The sequence below is a fragment of the Camarhynchus parvulus genome, chromosome 20 (assembly GCF_901933205.1).
Source record: "Camarhynchus parvulus chromosome 20, STF_HiC, whole genome shotgun sequence".
NCBI lineage: Eukaryota > Metazoa > Chordata > Aves > Passeriformes > Thraupidae > Camarhynchus > Camarhynchus parvulus.
In genome coordinates, this window is record NC_044590.1 from 587383 (window position 1) to 607301 (window position 19919).

Here is a 19919-nt window from a genome sequence, read left to right on the forward strand (position 1 = left end):
CGGAGAAAAACAGCTACTGTCCTAGTCACTGGTTTTTAAAATTCAGGCATGTTCATACCTATTCAGGTGGCTTTCACTTTTAGGTAAATGAGTGTCAATGTCATAAATCTAAAATTTCATTTGATTAAGTTCACAGCTGATATTTCAGAGGGCCTTTAAAACAATCTGAGGTACTCAATAAGTGTGTTTGCACAGCTCCCCTTTTATTTCCTGAGCTAGTCAGACCAAAAATCAAAGAAATGCATGTGATGCTGTTATACACTGTCCCATGTCCCTGTCAGCCCAGCAAGTTGAACTTGCACTGGATGGATGGATGGATGGATGGATGGATGGATGGATGGATGGATGGATGGATGGATGGATGGATGGATATCCTCAACTGACTTTATAAGCAGAAAGGTGCTAATTAGCATTATTTTCCAGGATGCACAGGAGACTTTAGAGACCCAACCCCAGCAGCAGCCTGGGCCAGGAGGGCGTTTGAACTTAGACCAGATAAAGCTAGTCTAAATTTTATTTTAATTTGCTGATTAAAATCGCTAATTAATTACTGACTGCTATTTTAATTCAAGTGCATTTTTATGCTGTTTTTGAGGCAGTAGCCTTCTGATTCAGCTCAGAGGGACATGTTTGAGGCTTTGCTGTTGCTGTAGGGCCAGGCTGTGGCTGGAGGTGGGAGCTGTGACCAGCTGTGCCCTGCCCAGGTCAGCTCAGCCAGGGGAAGGGTTCCGGCGGGTGAACGTGTCTGGTTGGAAAATCAGGGTCCACTTCTGCCCTGGGCAGAGCAGGCCTGGCGTGACACTTGGCAGGCATCTCACCCTGGTGTCAGAGCAGCCTGGGACCCAGCCTGGGCCACCGTGACCGCAGCGGCGGCTCTGGAGACAGCACAGGATGGCAGCTGTGGGGACAAGGAGCAATGGTGGCTCTGGGGATGGGGAGCAGTGGTGGCTCTGAGGACGGAGAGCAGTAGTGGCTCTGGAGACAGAACACGAGGGTGACTCTGGGGTACAGGACATGATGGCGGCTCTGGGGATAGGGAGCGATGGCGGCTGTGGGGACAGGGAGTGATGGTGGCTCTGGGGCAGAACATGGGGGCAGCTCTGAGGGACAGGACACGATGGCGGCTCTGGGGACAGGGAGGGAAGACGGCGCTGCAGCCGCTGCCCCCGCCGGCAGGGGGCGCCCCACGCGCCGCCGCCCCGGCGCGCGCCGCCGGTGTCGCGCGCCCGCAGCCGCCCCCGCGGCCGTTCCGCCGCCGCGCGCGCGCGCCGGACGTGCCCGCCCGAGCGCCGGAAGCGGCGGCGCGCGGGGGCGCCGTGGGAGCGTGAGCCCGGCAAGATGGCGGAGTGAGTGCGGGGCGGCGGGGGCGGCCCGGGACTGCGGGCCACGGTCGTGCCGTGCCGTGCCGTGCCGTGCCGTGCCGTGCCGTGCCGTGCCGTGCCGTGCCGTGCCGGCGGCCCGAGGCCCCGCGCGGTGCCGGAGCGGCGGGCACGGGCCGCAGTGGCGGAGGCGGCGGGACGGGCAGCGGGGTTGTTGCTGTTGCTGTTGCCGTGCCCAGCCGGGTGCGCCGGTCGTGCCCTCGGTGCCAGGCTCGGTGCACAGCGGGGTGGGCGCTGCGGTGCGTGAGGCGCGCAGCACCAGCCCGCTCCGGGAGCAGGAGCTTGCCGTGTTTGTCTGATCTGACTGCTTTTAAATCACACCGTGAGGAGCCGGTCACCGGCACGAGCTCCGTGTCATCTGGCGGTGGCTCGGTGTGTGCGTATCTGTGGTGGGCTCTGTCGTGCTGCTCCCATCCGTATAATCACACGTTGTGTTGTCCTGACAGGTCTGCAAATGCCACCCACGAGGTCATCAATGCCACCCTCCACACTTTGCTGGCCGCTACTACCAAGCTGGTGGCACCTACACCTCCCAAGCCCATCCTTCCAGTTCAGACTGGAGTCCAAGCACAGCAAGAGGAACAGTCCAGTGGCATGACGATTTTTTTTAGTCTTCTTGTTATAGGTGAATGATGAACAAACTGAAAGTCTGTTAATCTCTGTTAACTGTAGTCTGTGTCTGAGGACATAGGCCAACTCAAAATCATAGTTATTATTTCTCCTCTGGTTCTCTCTCAGAAGTGGCATTTTGCACAGGCACAGGGATTTAGAGCATTTGTGGTGGTGGAAGCCGCTGCTTACACTGGTGCTTCTTGGTTTATTGGAGGTCTACTAAATCATTAGAAGTTTGCTTGTGTATTTTAAAAATAATACTTAAAAGTATATTTTACTCTTTTCCAACACTCCTGAATCTCCATTCTTTTCCCTTCACAGCTATTTGCATCATATTGGTGCATTTACTGATAGAATACCGGCTTCATTTTTTACCAGAGAGCGTGGCTGTTGTTTCCTTAGGTGAGTAACCATGACATTTTTATGTTGGATTTGTGTTAATCCAGGGACCGTCAGTGTTGTGCGCTGGAGATAATGCTCTGTTGTGTGTTAGCCATCACTAGAAAGATACAGCACGCTGCATGCAGTGAAGAGAACAAGTAGTTCTCAGAGTTGAATTGATTGAAGAAATAAAGAAATGAGCATACGCACAGAGACTGGCCCAGGAAAATGACACCTGTAGGGATGTCACTCCCTGAGTACTTTGGCATCTTCCTCTGGTTTGCATCCTCAGGGTAGGACAAGATGTGCAACACCCCCTGGTTATGAGGCTCTGGCCTTCCCTTTGAACTGGTACATGTGTTTATATTGGTGTTGGCAGATTTATGTCTGAGTGTGGGATTTTAATGTAGCTGGGGACTGCAAGTGTCCCAAAAACTCACCTGGACTGCCAAACCCTTAACTGTCCCAGCAGTACCATGACGAGAGCTCTTCCTATGGCTAGAGTTACAAGAGTGTCACCCTTCATGGACATCAGGTGTGTACTTCATTTTGAATAAATTTGGAGTATTTCTGAGCCTACAGTTTTATGTCAGGGTAATTTAATTTATTTGTATGCTGCTGCTCCTGATTTATAAATGTAAAATTGAGGAGCAAATCAGGCAAAATATTAATTATTTTCTCTAATGTATTTTTCTCTAATGTTCATTATTTTCTCAATGCACTCTCAGCCTGGTGGGAGTACAGCACCTATGTGATCCCTGCAGTTGCCAGCTCAGTGACCCTCTGGTCCTGCTAATGCTCTGCACAGCTGCAGGAGCACAGCTTGAGTTTCAAGCATCCAGTTTTGCCAGCAGTGCCAGAAGTGAGGTGTGTCCTGTTTTGACTTGTAAATTTAGCAGTCCTCTCAGGAAGTTATTGAAGGCTAATAAAAGTGGCAGCAGAGAAGAGAGATATGATTTTCACAAGTGTTTTTCCACCCATTGTCCAAGCTGCTCGGAAGCTTCTGGTTTATGTTTTCTAGAGGGTGTGTCTCTCCTGGTGGACAGGGTGGGAGTGCATTCTCTGAGGCTGGATTTTGATCCTCATCCTTATAAGTTGCTGGAATTTTGTTGGTAAAAATAGTTTCCAGAAATGTTTTTTCTCATGGATTTGTTACTGAGTTTTAACATGTTCTCAGGAAAAATAAAGGTTCGTTGCAATAAGAAAATGCCTATAAAATTTTCAAAAAATGAGGTATAGATTAACTGTTACAGACTTACCCTTCTAATTAGCCCCTTGACAAAACTGACCTGCCTGACTTAATAGAAACAGCTGATCTAAACCTACATTCATTCATTTAGTAATAAAGAAAGAGTAGTTTGTAAATGCATGTGGCATGTGAGTGGCTGTATCTGCATTCTGTCCTTCAAGGAATAGCAGACCTTTGATGTTGCTTCATTTATGTTTTCCTCTTCCTTTCCATAGAAGCCATTTCATGGAACAATTATTTCTACCCTCTGGGACCGATGCCTTCCCAGATTTTTGTATAAAGGAAGGCTTAGGCCTCGTGGCTTTGTGTGTGTGACACATCCATCAGCAGTAATCCATGTGATTCTGTTTGTGAGACTCTTTTGTTAGCTACAGCGTGAGAGGAGGTCTCATGAGTTACAGAAAAGCACACTTAACACGAGTTACAGGAAAGCATACTTCAGGCTTCTCAGACACTCTGTACCTTTCATTTGGAGTATTTGGCTTCTGTCCCAGTGCTTGACTGTGAAGTCTCCATTCTGTAAATTATGAAACACAACTATACAGAAGCACAGATCTGAAATCTGGCTGAAGACAAGTTCCCTATAACTACTTGAAAACAATTGATGACAGTTCATGAGTTATCTTCATGACTTCCAGAAGAAATCTTGTTACAGTTTTATGTTTGAATATGTATGGGAGGAAAGAGTGCTATAACCTTTAACCACTGAGTTTGCAGCAGCCTTGATAAAATTCTATCTTCTGTATTCACATTATTTCTACATGACTTAAACAGTGTGTAATTCATTTGGAAAATACTTCTGACAGGATCTCCACCCTGATCAGAGTTTGTTGCCTTCTTCATTGCCAGAAAGGGCTATGATTTCATTCAAACAAAATTCACTTCTGTGGAGAAGACTGATTTCATTTAAGCTGCTTTAACTGCAAATAATATTGAAGTGACATGAAGCACAGATGCCTAACTCATAACTTCCTGATTCTTCAGCAAGAAAGGTGAAATTTCATTTGAGTGCAGCTTAGATGAGAAGTGGTTTTGAGTAGTTAAGCCTGTTATCTTTCTGAACCAGTGAGCATCACACTCTCGGTAGGTCTGTTTGGAGCTGGGATATCCCAAGAGACAATCTGTTGTGCAGGGAAACTCTGCAGTTATGTAACATATTGGAAACTGGGTATTTGGGGATTAAACCCAAAACCACCCAGTGTTTTCATGGTTTAGGAATGAAACTAACTTGCTGCACTATGTATTGCCTTGTTTTCACTTCTAAAACATGGAGAGCTGATAAACAGTGACATATTTTGTTGCTATTTCAGAATGTTTTCTTATTCTCTCCTAGGTATCCTTATGGGAGCTTTTATAAAAATCATAGAGGCTCAAAAGCTGGCCAACTGGAAGGTATAGTTGTAACAATTAATTTTTAATTGTAGAAAAATCCCTAAATCTTACAAAAAAGGCTTTGTAATACTTGATGTTTTAGAGGGCAGGTCCTGGCAGAAGTTTCTCCAAGAGCTGAAGTCTCCAGCGAAGCAAGGATTCTCCTACTGTTTATCCACATTACCAGAGCAATGAACTCTTCACTATTCCTGCTTTAATTTAAAATCTGCAGCATTTAAACTATGATTTTGTTTCACAGCACCAAACAATTTATTAGATCAATGAACTGGTTGAAGTCACAGTGATTTGAATTGCCAGTTCTAAACAGAATTTATATCAGCCAGCTGAACATCTTGGTCTAAGTAGTGAATTTTAATCCTAGCTTGCAATTTTATATTTCTTGGCAGCTATTGCCCTAAAGGAAGACCTTTTTCTCCTTAGTTGAAATACATTAAAATGCATAGATTTTCAATCTGATGTATCTTTTGAACTACATATTATACTTTTTTTTATCAGCTAACTACATTGATTCTGTGTACACTTGTTTAAACAATTACACAGCTCAGCAGTTGTGTTGAAATATTTCATTTTTACGTATGACGTCATTAGAAGCAGTAGGGGCTGCAGTAGTTAGTGCTTTTTCATTCATGATTTGTGTCAACTGGATTTGACTTAAAATTGGAAATTGGTTAAATGTCCACAACATCAGCATTTTAAATTAGTTTCTTATGGATTAAATAAAATAATCTGAGTAAGATCATGCATGTAAGAGAGAAAAAGAAAGCTTCATGCTCTGGTTGGAGCACTTGTTCTCTAAACACAGCGAATACTGATCACAGCTGATGAATTACATGGGAGTTTTCTGGGAAGTGTTGGTCTCATCTTGGAGGCACTGGGAAGCTGTGCTTGTTTATGTTGTCAGCCAAGGTGGAAGGCCACAGATATCATATTATTATTTTTTTATTTGAGTTATTTTCACTGTAATAAAGCTTAGGTTTTAACATAGGCTGTTGTAATGTTAGATCAATAATTGTGGACTTTATTACATGGTTTTAAATGGTTCTAAATTTACTAAATACCTTTTGTTTATCTGATAAGATAAAAAATGAAATATTTAACTGCAGGCTATATCCCTGTACAAAGCAAATCTTGGATAATCTCCCTGCCCTGAAAACTTTGCTATGTAATTTCTGGTGATCACGCCTTACTGGGTGTTCATTCAGGTTCAGCACTAAAACCTTGTGCTTGCTGGTTGTTCTTGGCCAGCACAGCTGATAGTCAGAGTCCTCATGTTTTATTTTCCTCTGCTTCCATGCAGCACAAACACAGTCCTTCCTTTCCATTGCTCTCAGTTCCTTGTCCAGCTCTGTTTCAGGTTTTTGTGGAGTGCAGCTCAGCTCTGTGGGTTTGCTGAGGTGCAGGTGCTGTGCTGGCAGGAGCAGGCAGTGTCAGCCATGGGCTCACAGGGCTGTGCGTGCACGCCCGCGGCCTGAGCGTTTCAGCCCAAAGGATGAGTTTGGTTTGCTAAGCCCCCCAAATCCTTTAAGATGATTATCACTGGTACAGGCAGGAATGAGACTTTAAAGAGATGAGTACCTCTGTTTGGAAAGCTGGTGTTAGAACAGAACAGAGCAGTCCATCAGCTGTTCACGCCAGGTTTAAACAAGTTAATCAGTGCTCGTGGAGGTGACAGCTCTGGGGGGACCAGGAGGGAGGAAACAGGTGGGGAAAGAGACTGGCCCCTCAGCTGGCATTCATTTGCCTTCTGTGCCTACTCTGCCAGCAGAAAAACCAGGGTGCCAGGCTGGGGGTGCCGCATGAGCAGTGTTAGCCAGGGGATGAGATAAGTGACAAAGACTGAGGGCACAAAAAAATAGCATCTTACCTCATGGTGGGTTCCATTTATATCACTGTGATGGCAAAGAGGAACCATCAGAATAGTACCATTCAATTCAGGCAGAAATTACATCTGCTGAGAAGAATCCAGCCTCAGGCCCCTCAGGTGGTGTGTCACCTGAGCCTGGTCACCTGCAGGGGCACTGGGCTGATGATGTGATTTTCTTGTCAGGTGATGAGTTTTCCAGTGAAACTGCTTGGTCTCAGTTAACCAGTTCTGTTCAAACAGTGTCCAAGAGGTCACTGTTCCTTGGCAGTCCTTACAGATTTCCAGACTCTCAGATGAAGCGGGAATACTCTTTGTGGAACCAGGAAGATTTTTCCTTCACCATAAATAACCTGTTTTCTATGCAGCTTTTTTGGAGACAGTGATTTAAAATAAGTAACTCCTAGTTTTCTATCACTGGGTTGAAAAAGAACAATAGAAGCAGCAGCCCTGGAATAGTGTACTGTTCTTCAGTCTTGTACTTCATGATAAGAAGGGAGAAAGATTTTTCATTTTCCATCGCTATTTTTAATAGCTTTTCTTTTGGGAGATTTGATGTTATTTCAATAATTATGATATCCCTGAAATTATAATGATTTTTTCTTTTTTTGCAGGAAGAAGAAATGTTTCGTCCAAATATGTTTTTTCTGCTTTTGCTTCCACCTATTATATTTGAATCTGGATATTCACTGCACAAGGTCAGTCCCTGCCAGACACTCATTTTGGATGTTGAGGTTTTGTTTGGAACAGATTCTGCTTTTAATTATCTCCATGAAGCTTAGGATAATTGCATTAAATTCCATTATATTAATCATTAGGGAATTGAGAGTGCAAAATTTAAACCTCTTCAGCCCAGAGTGCAGGGAGTGTAGCTTGTTGCTGATAACTGAGTGCTGGCAAGGTGTCAGGTGCAGCACAAGCGAGGTTTTCCTTGGCTGGAGAGGTTCTTACCTCACCAGAGCTGTACAAGGGCTGCTGTGAAGGAGGAGAAGTGGGAAAGGTGGGGTCACTCCACAGCTAAAGAAGAGGAAAATGTGTGTAAGGTTGTGAGCCTTGCCTGGGGGCCCGTGTTTCCATGGGCATTTGTCACAGCTCTCCTCCTGGCCGAGGGGCTTGGGTGCTCCCTTGGGCAGCCCTTCTGCTCCAGCTGTGCTGCAGGAGAGGAGGGAACAGTGGCCATGGTGATGCCAGGAGCTGCTACCAACACTGGAGACCTCCTCATACAAAATCACAAGCAATGGACTAGCAACTGGGAAGTGTACAAGCCTTTTTCACATGCCCTGTCTCCAACAGAGGGATTAACTTACACTTTTGCCAGATGGGAAATATGTCTAAATGCTGGTGAATATCCAGCTGTTTGCCTGAGGATTGGGTTCTTGTTATGGTGCCAGACAGGGAATCAGTCCTGGGAGTCAGAGGAATTGCTGGTGTCCTCAGGAGAGCAGCAGTTTCTCTAGGCAGATGGTGTGGGTGTGTGTCCTGGGGTACCTGGAACCAAACTGAGCCTTTGTAATGGGAAACCCAGTTGTGAGTTAGAGTCTAATTAAATGGAAACCCAAACATGAGTTTTCCCTCAGGCCATTTGTACTAATTTACTTATTTTATTACTGTGTTCCAGGGTAATTTTTTTCAGAACATTGGTTCCATCATTCTGTTCTCAGTATTTGGCACTGCAATATCAGCTTTCATTGTAGGTGGAGGAATCTATTTCCTGGGCCGGGTAAGACTTACTGTTTAAAGCACTCAGTTTTATCTGGCTTGTTGTTTGAAAGTCCCTTTTTCAAGAGCAGACAAATAGAGTGCAAGTGAATTGCTGGGTCACAAAGTGCAGTTCTCTGCTCTCACAAAGGCAGTGTTACACACCCCTTCCATGGATATTGCTGCAGAGGCCGTGGAGTCTCCCTCCCTGAAGTACTCAAAAGCTCTCTGGTCACGATCCTGGGTCCCGTGTTCCAAGGGCCCTGTGGAGCTGGAGGGGTGGGGTAGGTGACCCCAGGGGTCCCTTCCAGCCTGAGCCACTCTGTGACACAGCATGTGTCATGGGAAAAGCAATTAACACTTGAGTTTTACTTTTTTCTAACTTCCACAGTCTTCCTGTTGGAAGGCTGTTCCAAAACCTGTGTTCTCTAGACCCATCTTATATTCCACAATATTAATTTTTTTTCTTTTTTTTTGCTTTTGTTGTTTGGTGTTTCCCATTGGTTACATATAGACACAGATATTTATCTTTTCTCTCAGACTTCATTCTGAAAGGCCAAGTATTGTATACTTTCCTCTTTGCCACTCAGATTTCTCCTCCTCTGAATGTCATGGTTACCCTTCTCACCTGACTCTGCTCTAGTTCCCTGATCTTGGGTGACCAGAATTGTAGCAGTAGGTTACAGTGGGAGGGCAGTGTTAAACTGGACAACATCACTACTGTGAATTTTTCTTCATAATAAATTCAGGATTTGATGAATAGTTTGTTTTTTAAGAACAGAAGAGCACCACAGTTAATTGTGATTATGTTCTACCTATTCTTTCAGGCTGATGTAATTTATAAACTCAACATGACAGACAGGTAAGCTCTTGGGGAAATGGTGTAGTATATGAAATAAAGCTTTCTTCAGGATAGCTGTAGGTGGGAAATGCACTACAGTTGGCCACCTCTTTTGGTCAGTGTATAGACTGCTGAGATTCAACATTGTATATGAAACTAAGAAATAGATGGAACACTTCTATACCCTATTTATTACCCTTATTTCCAAATAGTATTGTATTATATTCCATCTTTTTGCATTCCAGTCTATTCTGTTCTGTGCTCAGTGATTTCTTGAGAGAGATACTGGGTGTTTTAACCAAACTTTAAGATTCGTAAACCTTGATTAGCTGGTATTATTAATATATGTGATAAGGGTATAACTTCCTTGTCCACATCCTCTCTTAAAAGACAGAGTAAGTTTTTCAGAATCAATAAGGTAAATTCTTCAAGAACTTGGCAAGTGGCCAAGTTCTTGTGACAGGAAAGAAAGTACTTTCTTATCACTGTGTAGAAACTGTAACACAAATGAGTTTTGTTACTGTTGTTCATGTAAGTTACTAGGTAGGTGTTTTTCTTTCATCTGGTTTCTTCGTTTGTGTTCTCCCAGTTTTGCATTCGGCTCTTTAATATCTGCAGTTGACCCTGTGGCTACTATTGCCATTTTCAATGCCCTTAATGTGGATCCTGTGCTTAACATGTTGGTTTTTGGAGAGAGTATTCTCAACGATGCAGTCTCAATTGTCCTGACCAAGTAAGTGCGTTGGAGCCACATATGTTTATGGAAACAGTCACTACATCATTTTCTGTTTGTTTTTTGGTCTACAGTTATTCTTCCATCTTCCTTTGGAGCACATTGTGTATTTCAGGTGTAAGGCTGAATCTTGTATGGTGCTTCTGTGTCAAAAGCAATCCATAACATGGACTGCATGGGCAGGGGACAGTAAATAATTGCCTCATTACCCCTACCTCAGAGCCTTATCTCATTGACCCTAGATAATGGATTCTTTCTAATTCCATTCATGATCAGCTCTCTTTCCATGGATGTCAGGCGCAGCAATATTCACCTTCCCTGCTGCTCTGTCTCTGTGCCATTGGCTTGTGCCCAGAGTGCCACCGTGCCTGGGGAGCAATACAGCGTGTCCATGCAGTGGGGTCGTGTTTATGTTGGGGCTACAGGAAAGAGGAACCTCCAGTACCCTTATCTTTTGCTTATGATAATTCTTTGGGGCTGAAAGAGAATGGATAAATATATCTTCATCTTATTGCTGTAGCCAATAGATGTGACTGTGAATGTATAGAAGGAACAGCTGTGCCAAGCAGGTAGTGAAGTCAATGTAATTTTCTAATGGATTAATTGCTTTTATTACAGTTGTGGTGCTTTCAGTGCTGAAGGCTAAAAGCAGCCAAAAGAAACACTAGCTAGAATCTGTGTATTCTTTGCACAGAATTTTCATTAAATATATTCCTGAAATTCAAAGAGGTTTCTTCCCTTTCCTGTGAAGAGCTGCTTTGTTTTCCTTCAGTGACCTTCTTGTCTCTCATCCACACCTAAATATTTGATGAGAGTTCTTCCTGTTCATTTGTTCTTCTCAGAGGATCACATGAGTTTTTAGCACTGTAAAATGTGTGTTCTTTTCCTTCTCAAAGTTTGAACATTGTTTTCAAATACTGGACATCACCATAGCCTATTTACGCCATTCTGGGATTCTTCAGAGGAGCAATGCTGGATTTTTAGCAGAATTAGGTTTCCCTTTGGGGATTACACTGAGGCTTGATTTAATGTCTTTTGACATTCCTCTTGTTATATATATCACAGTAAAAGCCTTTTAAGAGTGGTAGCTACAAAGAAATGGGAGTCTTTTTTGTTGTTATGTTCAAAAGATGTTTGATATTTTTGGATCCAGGCTTAGAATGTATAACCATTTCTTTTTATTTCTCTTTTAATTGTATCTAGCACAGCAGAAGGTTTGACAAGGGAAAATATGTCAGATGTAAGTGGATGGCAAACCTTTCTACAGGCACTGGGATACTTTCTCAAGATGTTCTTTGGCTCTGCAGCACTTGGCACACTTACTGGTCTTATTTCTGCATTAATATCCTTTTTTAATTTTGGTGATATATATGTATACATTGGTGAACTGCAACATCCTAGTAGTATTTTTCTCCCCATCTTCTCCAGCATTTCTTAGAGGATATTTCTTATTAGACATTATTTTGGTTTTATGTTAGTGTGCATTTTAGTGTATTAAAAGTGGCATCAAATTTTTATGAACGTAATTAAGGTCTGAAATGTTGTATAATAGCTTATGTGCATTGGAGTGTTATAAGATATGGTAATTGTTTTGTAAATTCAAAATATATTAATTCCATTTCAATACCAATCCATTTTAACAAGCATATGGCTTCTTTTTTACATACATAAAACAGTTAATTAAAAAGAAAAAAAAGCTGCTTTTCCCGGGGGCCTTTGAGTCAGCCCAGCTCGTTTGTCCCTATGGATCATGTGCAGGCAGCTGAATGCAGACACTGTTCTGTTTGGATTTACCCTGGCTTATATTTTGCCTCTTCCACTTCCATGAATTGGTTGCTAACCAACCCAGGAGCTGCTCTGCTGAGATCAGGAAGGCTGTTTGCTGTGGCCCAGACACCTTTGTTACTTCTTGGGCTGGTTTAATGCTAGCTCTGACTTCACTGTGTGAGCTCTGGGCTGTGCAGTTGTACTTGGATCAGCTGGGACACACTGCCAAACACTTGGTTTGTAAACAACAAGGAGAGAATGTTTGATTAAATACACACTTATTTCCCCTTTTAGTTCATCAGCCTAATTCAAAAACTTTGAAATTATTCCATACATCACAACAAAAGAGGGAGATAGATGTTCAACACTTCTTTGACTCATATCTAAATTATACCAAGTCAAAGAGAAAAGCAGCTTGTTTGCCCTTTAGAGTTACTTGTGCCTCGAAAGTATTTGACTTACCGGCTGTTATCAGTATTGTAGAGGCACATCAATAAGAGATCTTTTTCTGTCTCTAGCTCTGTCTTCTGACAGACTTCTACCGGCAGCAGCTTCTATAAGAAACATTCCTCTCATAAGAAATTACTGATCTTTCCATACTTGAGTCGAAGGCCAATATGTAGATTTTATTGGCTATTCAGTAGATAAGTACATTAAGCATAATCATTGTTTTGTAATGGAATGAACACATCAAAATATTTCTTTGATTTATTTTTTAATTTACTTTTTCCATAACATTTCTGTGTGTACGTACTAAAGCACATTGATTTAAGGAAGACACCTTCCCTAGAATTTGGGATGATGATTATCTTTGCTTACCTTCCTTATGGACTTGCAGAAGGGATCTCGCTCTCAGGTGAGTAGCAAAATGAGTTCTGACCACGCTGTTTGGTATGTTAAAATATTTGTATTGCTGTAGAAGTGGGTTTTGCCTTGTGAGAAGATTACTCTGGAGGGTTTCAGCAGTAAATCCTTGCAGAGTCTTGTGCTGACTGCCCCGTTCTTGCCCACAGGTATCATGGCAATCCTGTTCTCTGGCATCGTGATGTCTCACTACACTCACCACAACCTGTCCCCAGTGACACAGATCCTGATGCAGCAGACACTCAGAACTGTGGCTTTCATGTGTGGTAGGTGCTGCCTGCTATTAAATCTGGTATTAATCCTTTAAAATTTCACTTGCATGGAGCTGTGATTCTGTTGGGAGCAGCAGAGGTGTGACTGCATCCAGGGATTTGTATGTCCATGCTCCTTGTCTTTAAGAGAAGGATTCCCGAGAGTGGAGGCTGGAAGGCACTCAAAAGTCACCTTTCCTGCCACACTGGATAAAACATGCAGTAAATCTCTCTCCCATCCTGCAGGCTCCTGCTAAGATTTGCCATAAGATTGATGGCCAAATAGAGATCACTGACTCCTGTGTTCCTCTAGTCTGTTTTTAGTTCTAGGAGATGGGGGTTGAGTGGTATTTTTTAATGTTTTTTAGTATAAAAAGCTACTTGCAAAGACAGTAACTTTACATGTGGAGGTTTTTGGAAGTAGTGGTACAAGCAGCTCAGTCCTAGAGCGTTTCCAGTTCCTTTTCCAAACAAAACCTTTGAAGAAATGACATGTTCCTGCATTACGAACATGTCCCTGGTTTCTGGGGGCTGCCATGAATGAATTCTGTATTATTTGCAGGAGGATGCAGTGTGATCAGGGAGTGGCTTTGCTGCAGAGGGAACTTAACCACTCCTTAGTGAGCACCAGCAGCTCTCCAGGGTTTGGTCAGGAAATCCTGTTTTATACTGTATGTAGTAATTAGTAACAGTAGAAAAGGTTTTGTGGAATTGTTTATTTAAATGTGATTTCTCTTTTTCAGAAACGTGTGTTTTTGCATTTCTTGGCCTGTCAATTTTTAGTTTTCCTCACAAGTTTGAAATGTCCTTTGTCATCTGGTGCATAGTAGGTATTTACTTCCTTCCATATCTTTTTAGATGCATTTTTGGTATTGGGGAGGGGGGAACACCTTACAGTTAAAAGATTTTAGAATAATTGTTACGATTTATAGGCTTTTATAAAAAATTCTCTGACTCTTTTCCTAATTCTTTTGTTTTTAAACCCATTTCAGAGTGCCTTAGTGCAGTGACTGTGGATCACGTTTCACCTGTTGCCATGATAATGGTTTAATATCAGCGTGAGAAGTGTGTTCCTTTTGCAGTGAGGGCAATGTGGGTCCCTTTCCAGCTGTGTACAGCAGTGTACACTGGCCCATTCAGTGCATGGTTCAAGGGAAGGATTGTTATCTACAGCTTCCCCAGATAGGGATATCAGCACAGGGAACAGCTCTGCCTGCACTGCACACAGCTTTCCTAGCTAATATATATCTAAGGTGTGACACTTCCTTCTGGGTGGCATTGCTCTCTCAGGCGTGATGCAACTTGTGTAATTTTGGGGTGATTCATAAAGGAAAACAGCACAGCCCTTCAAGGATCCTGCTGACTAATTCTAGGATATTTACCTTATCGAGGTCTGTTTGTAGTGGAGCTTAAAAACAATGCTCTGAGAAAACCTTGCCTTTTTCTGAGTTAAAGTTTTCTCTGTGTTTGTTAATTGTTTGCCATTAAATCAATAGTCCCCTTTTTTTTCTTTTCTGCTCTCGAAAGTGTTGCTTCAGTGTGGGGTATGTTTTATAGCCTTACCCAAGGACGTGTTGAGAAACAGGCTGACGTGTATTTGTTTGGCTCCTGGCCTTTCTGAGCAACAGGGAGACAATAGAAATACCTTACTGCCTCTTGGCTGCTGCACCAAGGGAGTGATTAAAGGAGCTGAACTGAGGAGCACTTTTACCCAAAGTACTTCTTGGTCTCCCTGGAATGTCTCCTGGGTTCCATTTATTTATTATAAGTAAAGTAACTTGGTCTCCATAAGTGACAGGTCTGATTTAGTTTCAGTTAAGCAGACAAAAGGTTTCAGGAGCAAAATTCCATAATGCCCTGTGCTGAGGAGTTTCTCTCTGTTCATGGAGCAGCATACCTGCCTGTGAGCAAAAAGAGCATATTCACCTTGCCCTGTAAAACCTGCTGCAGCTGGGGCCTTGTGGATGTAACACATCAAATGGTCTTTTGCTTTTATTTCTGTTTTTCAGGTGTTGGTTCTCTTTGGTAGAGCAGTGAATATTTTTCCGCTTTCCTACCTACTCAACTTTTTCCGTGATCATAAAATCACTCCCAAAATGATGTTTATCATGTGGTTTAGTGGTAAGTTAAAGCTCAGAATACTGAGAACCAGAAAAAATGTTTTATCTCTTTCATTGTGTGGCCCACTCGAGGAGGAACCAGTTTCTCATTGGTTGAGCAAAACTCAGCTGCACATTTGCACTATTCTGAAACCCAAGTGCAAGGCAATGTTCTCTTTCCCCTTTGTGCTGGAGGACTTTGCTCTGGTGAGCCCCACAAGGGCTTTTCTGCATGGAGTCTGCTTGTCTCTCTAGGCCCAGCAGCTTCACAGTTTGACCAAGAGTGTCTGAAATGCTCAGACTCGTTTAGGGTGGCAGCCAAGTGGTGGCTAATGGGCACGGACAGGATTGTGAAGGCCCTTTGGAGGGTGGAGAATTGTGAAGGCCCTTTGGAGGGTGGAGAATTGTGAAGGCCCTTTGGAGGGTGGAGAATCGCTGCTGGGCTCTCCGGGTGCTCAGGTGCTGCTGTTGGTGACTCTCCCTTGCTGCCCTGTTCTCTCTCCTGAGGATTACGTGGTGCCATTCCCTATGCCCTCAGCCTGCACCTGGGCCTGGAGCCCATCGAGAAGCGGCAGCTCATCGGCACCACGACCATCATCATCGTGCTCTTCACCATCCTGCTGCTGGGAGGGGGAACCATGCCCCTCATCAGGCTCGTGGACATCGAGGACTCCAAACCACGCAAGAGGAGCAAGAAGGACGTCAATCTTAGCAAGACAGAGAAGATGGTTTGTTTGGGCTTTCATTCATAGCATCACTGGGGTTTGGGTGGAGAGTTTTTTCCAGTTCAGACATTTTTCAGGACTAGTACATGATTTTTTACTAAAAAGTATGATGAAGGCAGTAGAAAAAGCTAAGGTAGTAGGACAAAGCCAAGCGATATAATTTTAAAATATCCCAAAGACAGAGTTTGGTTAGTGTTTATACAAAATATGTGTTTGGACAAGGGGAGGAGAAATAGTCCATTAGTTCAATCCAATTACAGGTTGATCTATATAAATTAAAGTAATCCCTGGGAAAGCATAAAGCAGGTGATAGAGGATTGAGTCGTATACAGAGAGAAAGTAGTTGCTACAGTGTGAGATGGAAATTAATCATAAAAGGCAGATGGAAATTATTTTGAAAAATTCAGAGGCCATGAGAAGGTCATAACAATAGCCCCCCTCTGACTGGACTTTATTTTAACGCAATTTCTGGCAAAGCAAGAGATCTGACAAAGCCAAAAGCCACTCTGAAATGTCTTGTGCAAAAGATGAGAATAATAAGTATCACAGAACATTTTTTGCCTGTTTTTCTCTAAACCATTGAGAAGTATATGCAGGGTATTGTTCTGGAGGATCTTGAGAACATTTTCTCTTTGCATGAGGTTGGTTGTAGTCTTTAGAATGACCTTGCACTGTCCACACAAGGAAGTGCAGGCAGAGTGCAGGGACAGGGCGTGTTTGACAGGGCTCGTTTTCAGTGGGACAATGACAGCAGTGGTGCTTGCTGGATGAAAGCATTGTCCAGCTCACAAGAGAAAACCTGCACAGCAGAAACCTGTTCTCAGCAATAGTGACAATACAAAACATGGAACATATGAGGTCTTTTCCCTTTCAGCATGGAAAGGGAACTAAGTGGCACTGGGATTCAATGGCTGAACAGACTCACAGTCCTAAGCCCTGCAAGGCTGGGATGGGGATCAATTCCATATTGTTCCAGCACGACAGCTGGTTGTGACAAGGGACACCACAGAGCAGGGGCTGAAGTGAGGTGCTGGGATGACTGCCACTTCTTTCAGTTATTCCATCTTTGCGATTTTTCTAGGGAAACACTATAGAATCTGAGCATTTGTCAGAGCTCACAGAGGAGGAATATGAAGCCCAGTACATAAAACGTCAGAACCTCAAAGGGTTTATGCGGCTTGATGTGGAGTATTTGAATCCTTTCTTCACCAGAAGACTCACACAAGAGGTAAGTCTTCCTTATTTTCTTGAAGAAGAGAAACTGGTCGAGTTGGTGGTTGTCCTCAGTACCACACAGGGCTCATCGTGCAGGCACACGACGTATGTGGGGACAGTGGGACATCTGTGTATTGCTCATGCATAGAGAGAGCAGCTGTAATGAGCAGCTGCTCTGTAAGTTGGATTAAATGAGCATCTCAGAGCTCCCCCAGTTAAACTTGGTGTAGGGATTTGCTGAACTCGCCTTTAAATCGTGCAGGGAACCATGAAGGGCATCAGGAGTCACTGGCTGCTAGAAAAAGCTGCTGCCACTCGAGCAGAGTTTTTAAAGAGCTGTCACACACACTTCCTGCCTCTTACTGTCAGTGGCCCTGTGACTTCTGGAGCTGTGCTGTTGCTGAAGAGTGCAGTTTGTATCTTGGAACAGGGCAGCAGCATTGCACCCTGTGCTTTCCAGACTGCTCACTTCCCAGAGACAGGGTTCTGGGGCTGTACGTGCAAAACAACACCTGACAGTAACTTAACACTGAGTGGCCCCAAGGTGTAAATACTGTGCCTTTTTCACTCCCATGCTTCAGAAATCTGAGGCTCCTTAGTCACAGAATTCACTGTTTTTCCAATTTCCCATGGAAGCATTTTGGCTGTGGAGTTAATAATTTTGTGTAAGTGCACATTCCATCTTCCTAGCCTGCTCAAAAGTACTGGTTTTCCTCTTGTTTTGTACTTTTCAAAAGTACCATTTCGGCACTTTCCTACAAAAACTAAAGTCATTTATTGCAAAACCAGAAAGGAATCAAAAACCAAAGTAAGCATCTGATTCGTAGTTGGTAGCCAAAAGCACAGGCTGCCATCCAGATTGCAACCAAAAGCTGGAAAAATAAGCATGTGAATCACCACGGCAGGCCACAAGGTTCCCAGTGTCCCTGGGAGCACGAGGAGGAGAGTCAAAGCCAGGCCCTCCAGACAGCATTAGGATTGTTGAAACACAGAGCAGGACTGTCTAGAGAACACAGGTAAAAACACCCATCACCAGAGCTGTCATCTGTAGCAATAATTAATGTTTTCTGTTGGGAGGCAGAGGGGCAGTGGTGCTCAGAGGGCAGGAGCAGATGATTTCCTGAGGGCTGTGCCCAGCCCTGGCCCTGCAGTGCCCTGGCAGGTGAAATGCTGTGCTTTGCTTTGCCCCAGGACCTGCACGACGGGCGCATCCAGATGAAGACCCTGACCAACAAGTGGTACGAGGAGGTGCGCCAGGGCCCCTCGGGCTCCGAGGACGACGAGCAGGAGCTGCTGCAGCAGAGCGGGGCCGGGGCGCGCTGAGCTCCGCGCGCCCCCGGGGCCAGGCTGCGTGGGAGTGCTGGGCCAGGGCTGGGCTCCTGCACTGCAGCCTTTGCTCCTTGTTTAGGTGAGAGCCACAGCTCTGCTGTCACTGTTCAGGAAGGGAAACCCTCCAGGGTCAGACACTGGGTGGGCTCAAGGAAGAACCTTCTGCTCAGACTTCATTGCGCAGCAAATTCCAGGCAGCCCGATGAAGGGCAGAACCATCTGCCATGGAATGATGACATTGGTAATGGGGATGGGCTTGTTCCCATCCCAAAACCTGATGGGATCACACGCTGCAGGACAGGGCCAGGGCCTGTGTGTGGCTCTGCAAAACCAATTGCACTTTACCTTTTATATATATATAAATATATTCATTCACAGCATGAAGAGTCTTGACAGCTTATACTGTGAATTTGTTTCAGCACTAGTAAAGGAATCTGACTGGAGGAGATGTATAATTTATGGAATTTGCACATTTTGAACCCAGAAAAGATGCATACCTTGACAAGAGCAGATGTTGCACATACAGGGAATCACCTCTGAAAATGTAGTTTTGTCACTTAAGAAATCCTTGACTTCTGTTTTATGGGACTTTTCGGTTTTTATAGTAAGGGATCTGATCCACAGTACTGATTATAGCATGGTTTTGGGGAAATGGGGGTCTGTGACAGCACAGAACTGCGTTTGAAATTGTAGTTTCTTTTCTTTGGCTAAAGCCAGTTGCAGTTGGGTTTCTATAATTGGCAGTTGCTCCTTGCTGGCACTTTGGCTTCAAATCTTATAAAAGAGCAGCTTCTGTTTTGCCTAATTTATGAAATGTCCCTAACACTCCAGAATTCACCAGTGGAATTTTTAAGCTTCAGTGGAAGCAAAAGCAGGACATACATGAGGAAAAAGAGCCTTCAAAATCTAATCCAGGTACAGAAAGATTAATATTGCACCTGGCTGAAGCAGCCTCTGCTGGGAAGTACCAAACAGCTTCCATTAAGCTGTTCCATTTTTCTCTTCTGCTTACACTCTTTCAGAATCTGTGTATTATCACTGCATTTGTTCTCCATGGCCCAGTGTTTGCTCGGCATTGCCAACACCTGAACGTCTTTACACATTTGCCATGGTGACACAAGCAGCAGTTTGCTCCCACTGCCAAATTCCTCCTTGGTCATTTTCATATCCACTGTCAGGATGTGAATTACAGTTCAGCACCCAAATCTGACATGCAAATGTGCATGTTTGTTTCTGAAGATGTGAGACTTAGTTTTGGTCTGGTTTTGCTACTGAGTTTTTTAATCTGCTGCTTACCTACCGAGAGAATAAAAGTTCAAGAATGTATTCAGAATCCTGAACCTGTTGTCTGAGCGGTTTTTCAGAATACCACATCTTGTTCCCTGCTGCCCTTTCCCTGCCTGTGGAAAGGGCCTCGCTGCTTGTCCCAGAGCTGGGACACGCACAGCTGGGGCTGAGCAGGCTGTGAAAGCCTTGGGTCCTTGTTTCATCCATGGGGGATCTGTGTGAACATCGGCCTTTCT

General features: G+C 44.0%; 1 protein-coding gene across 1 annotated transcript; it reads left to right on the plus strand.

Moving 5' to 3' along the window:
- Window positions 1-1314: 1314 nt before the first annotated feature.
- On the plus strand, window positions 1315-19713 carry SLC9A8 (solute carrier family 9 member A8). The gene is made up of 16 exons (XM_030963481.1): window positions 1315-1346; window positions 1826-2004; window positions 2313-2393; window positions 4955-5013; window positions 7489-7572; window positions 8493-8594; window positions 9400-9434; window positions 10003-10146; window positions 11350-11488; window positions 12664-12769; window positions 12927-13043; window positions 13772-13854; window positions 15038-15149; window positions 15635-15855; window positions 16934-17080; window positions 18259-19713. The coding sequence occupies exons 1-16, from the start codon at window positions 1339-1341 to the stop codon at window positions 18388-18390; spliced, it is 1749 nt and encodes a 582-aa protein (XP_030819341.1). The 5' UTR covers window positions 1315-1338; the 3' UTR covers window positions 18391-19713.
- Window positions 19714-19919: the final 206 nt, after the last annotated feature.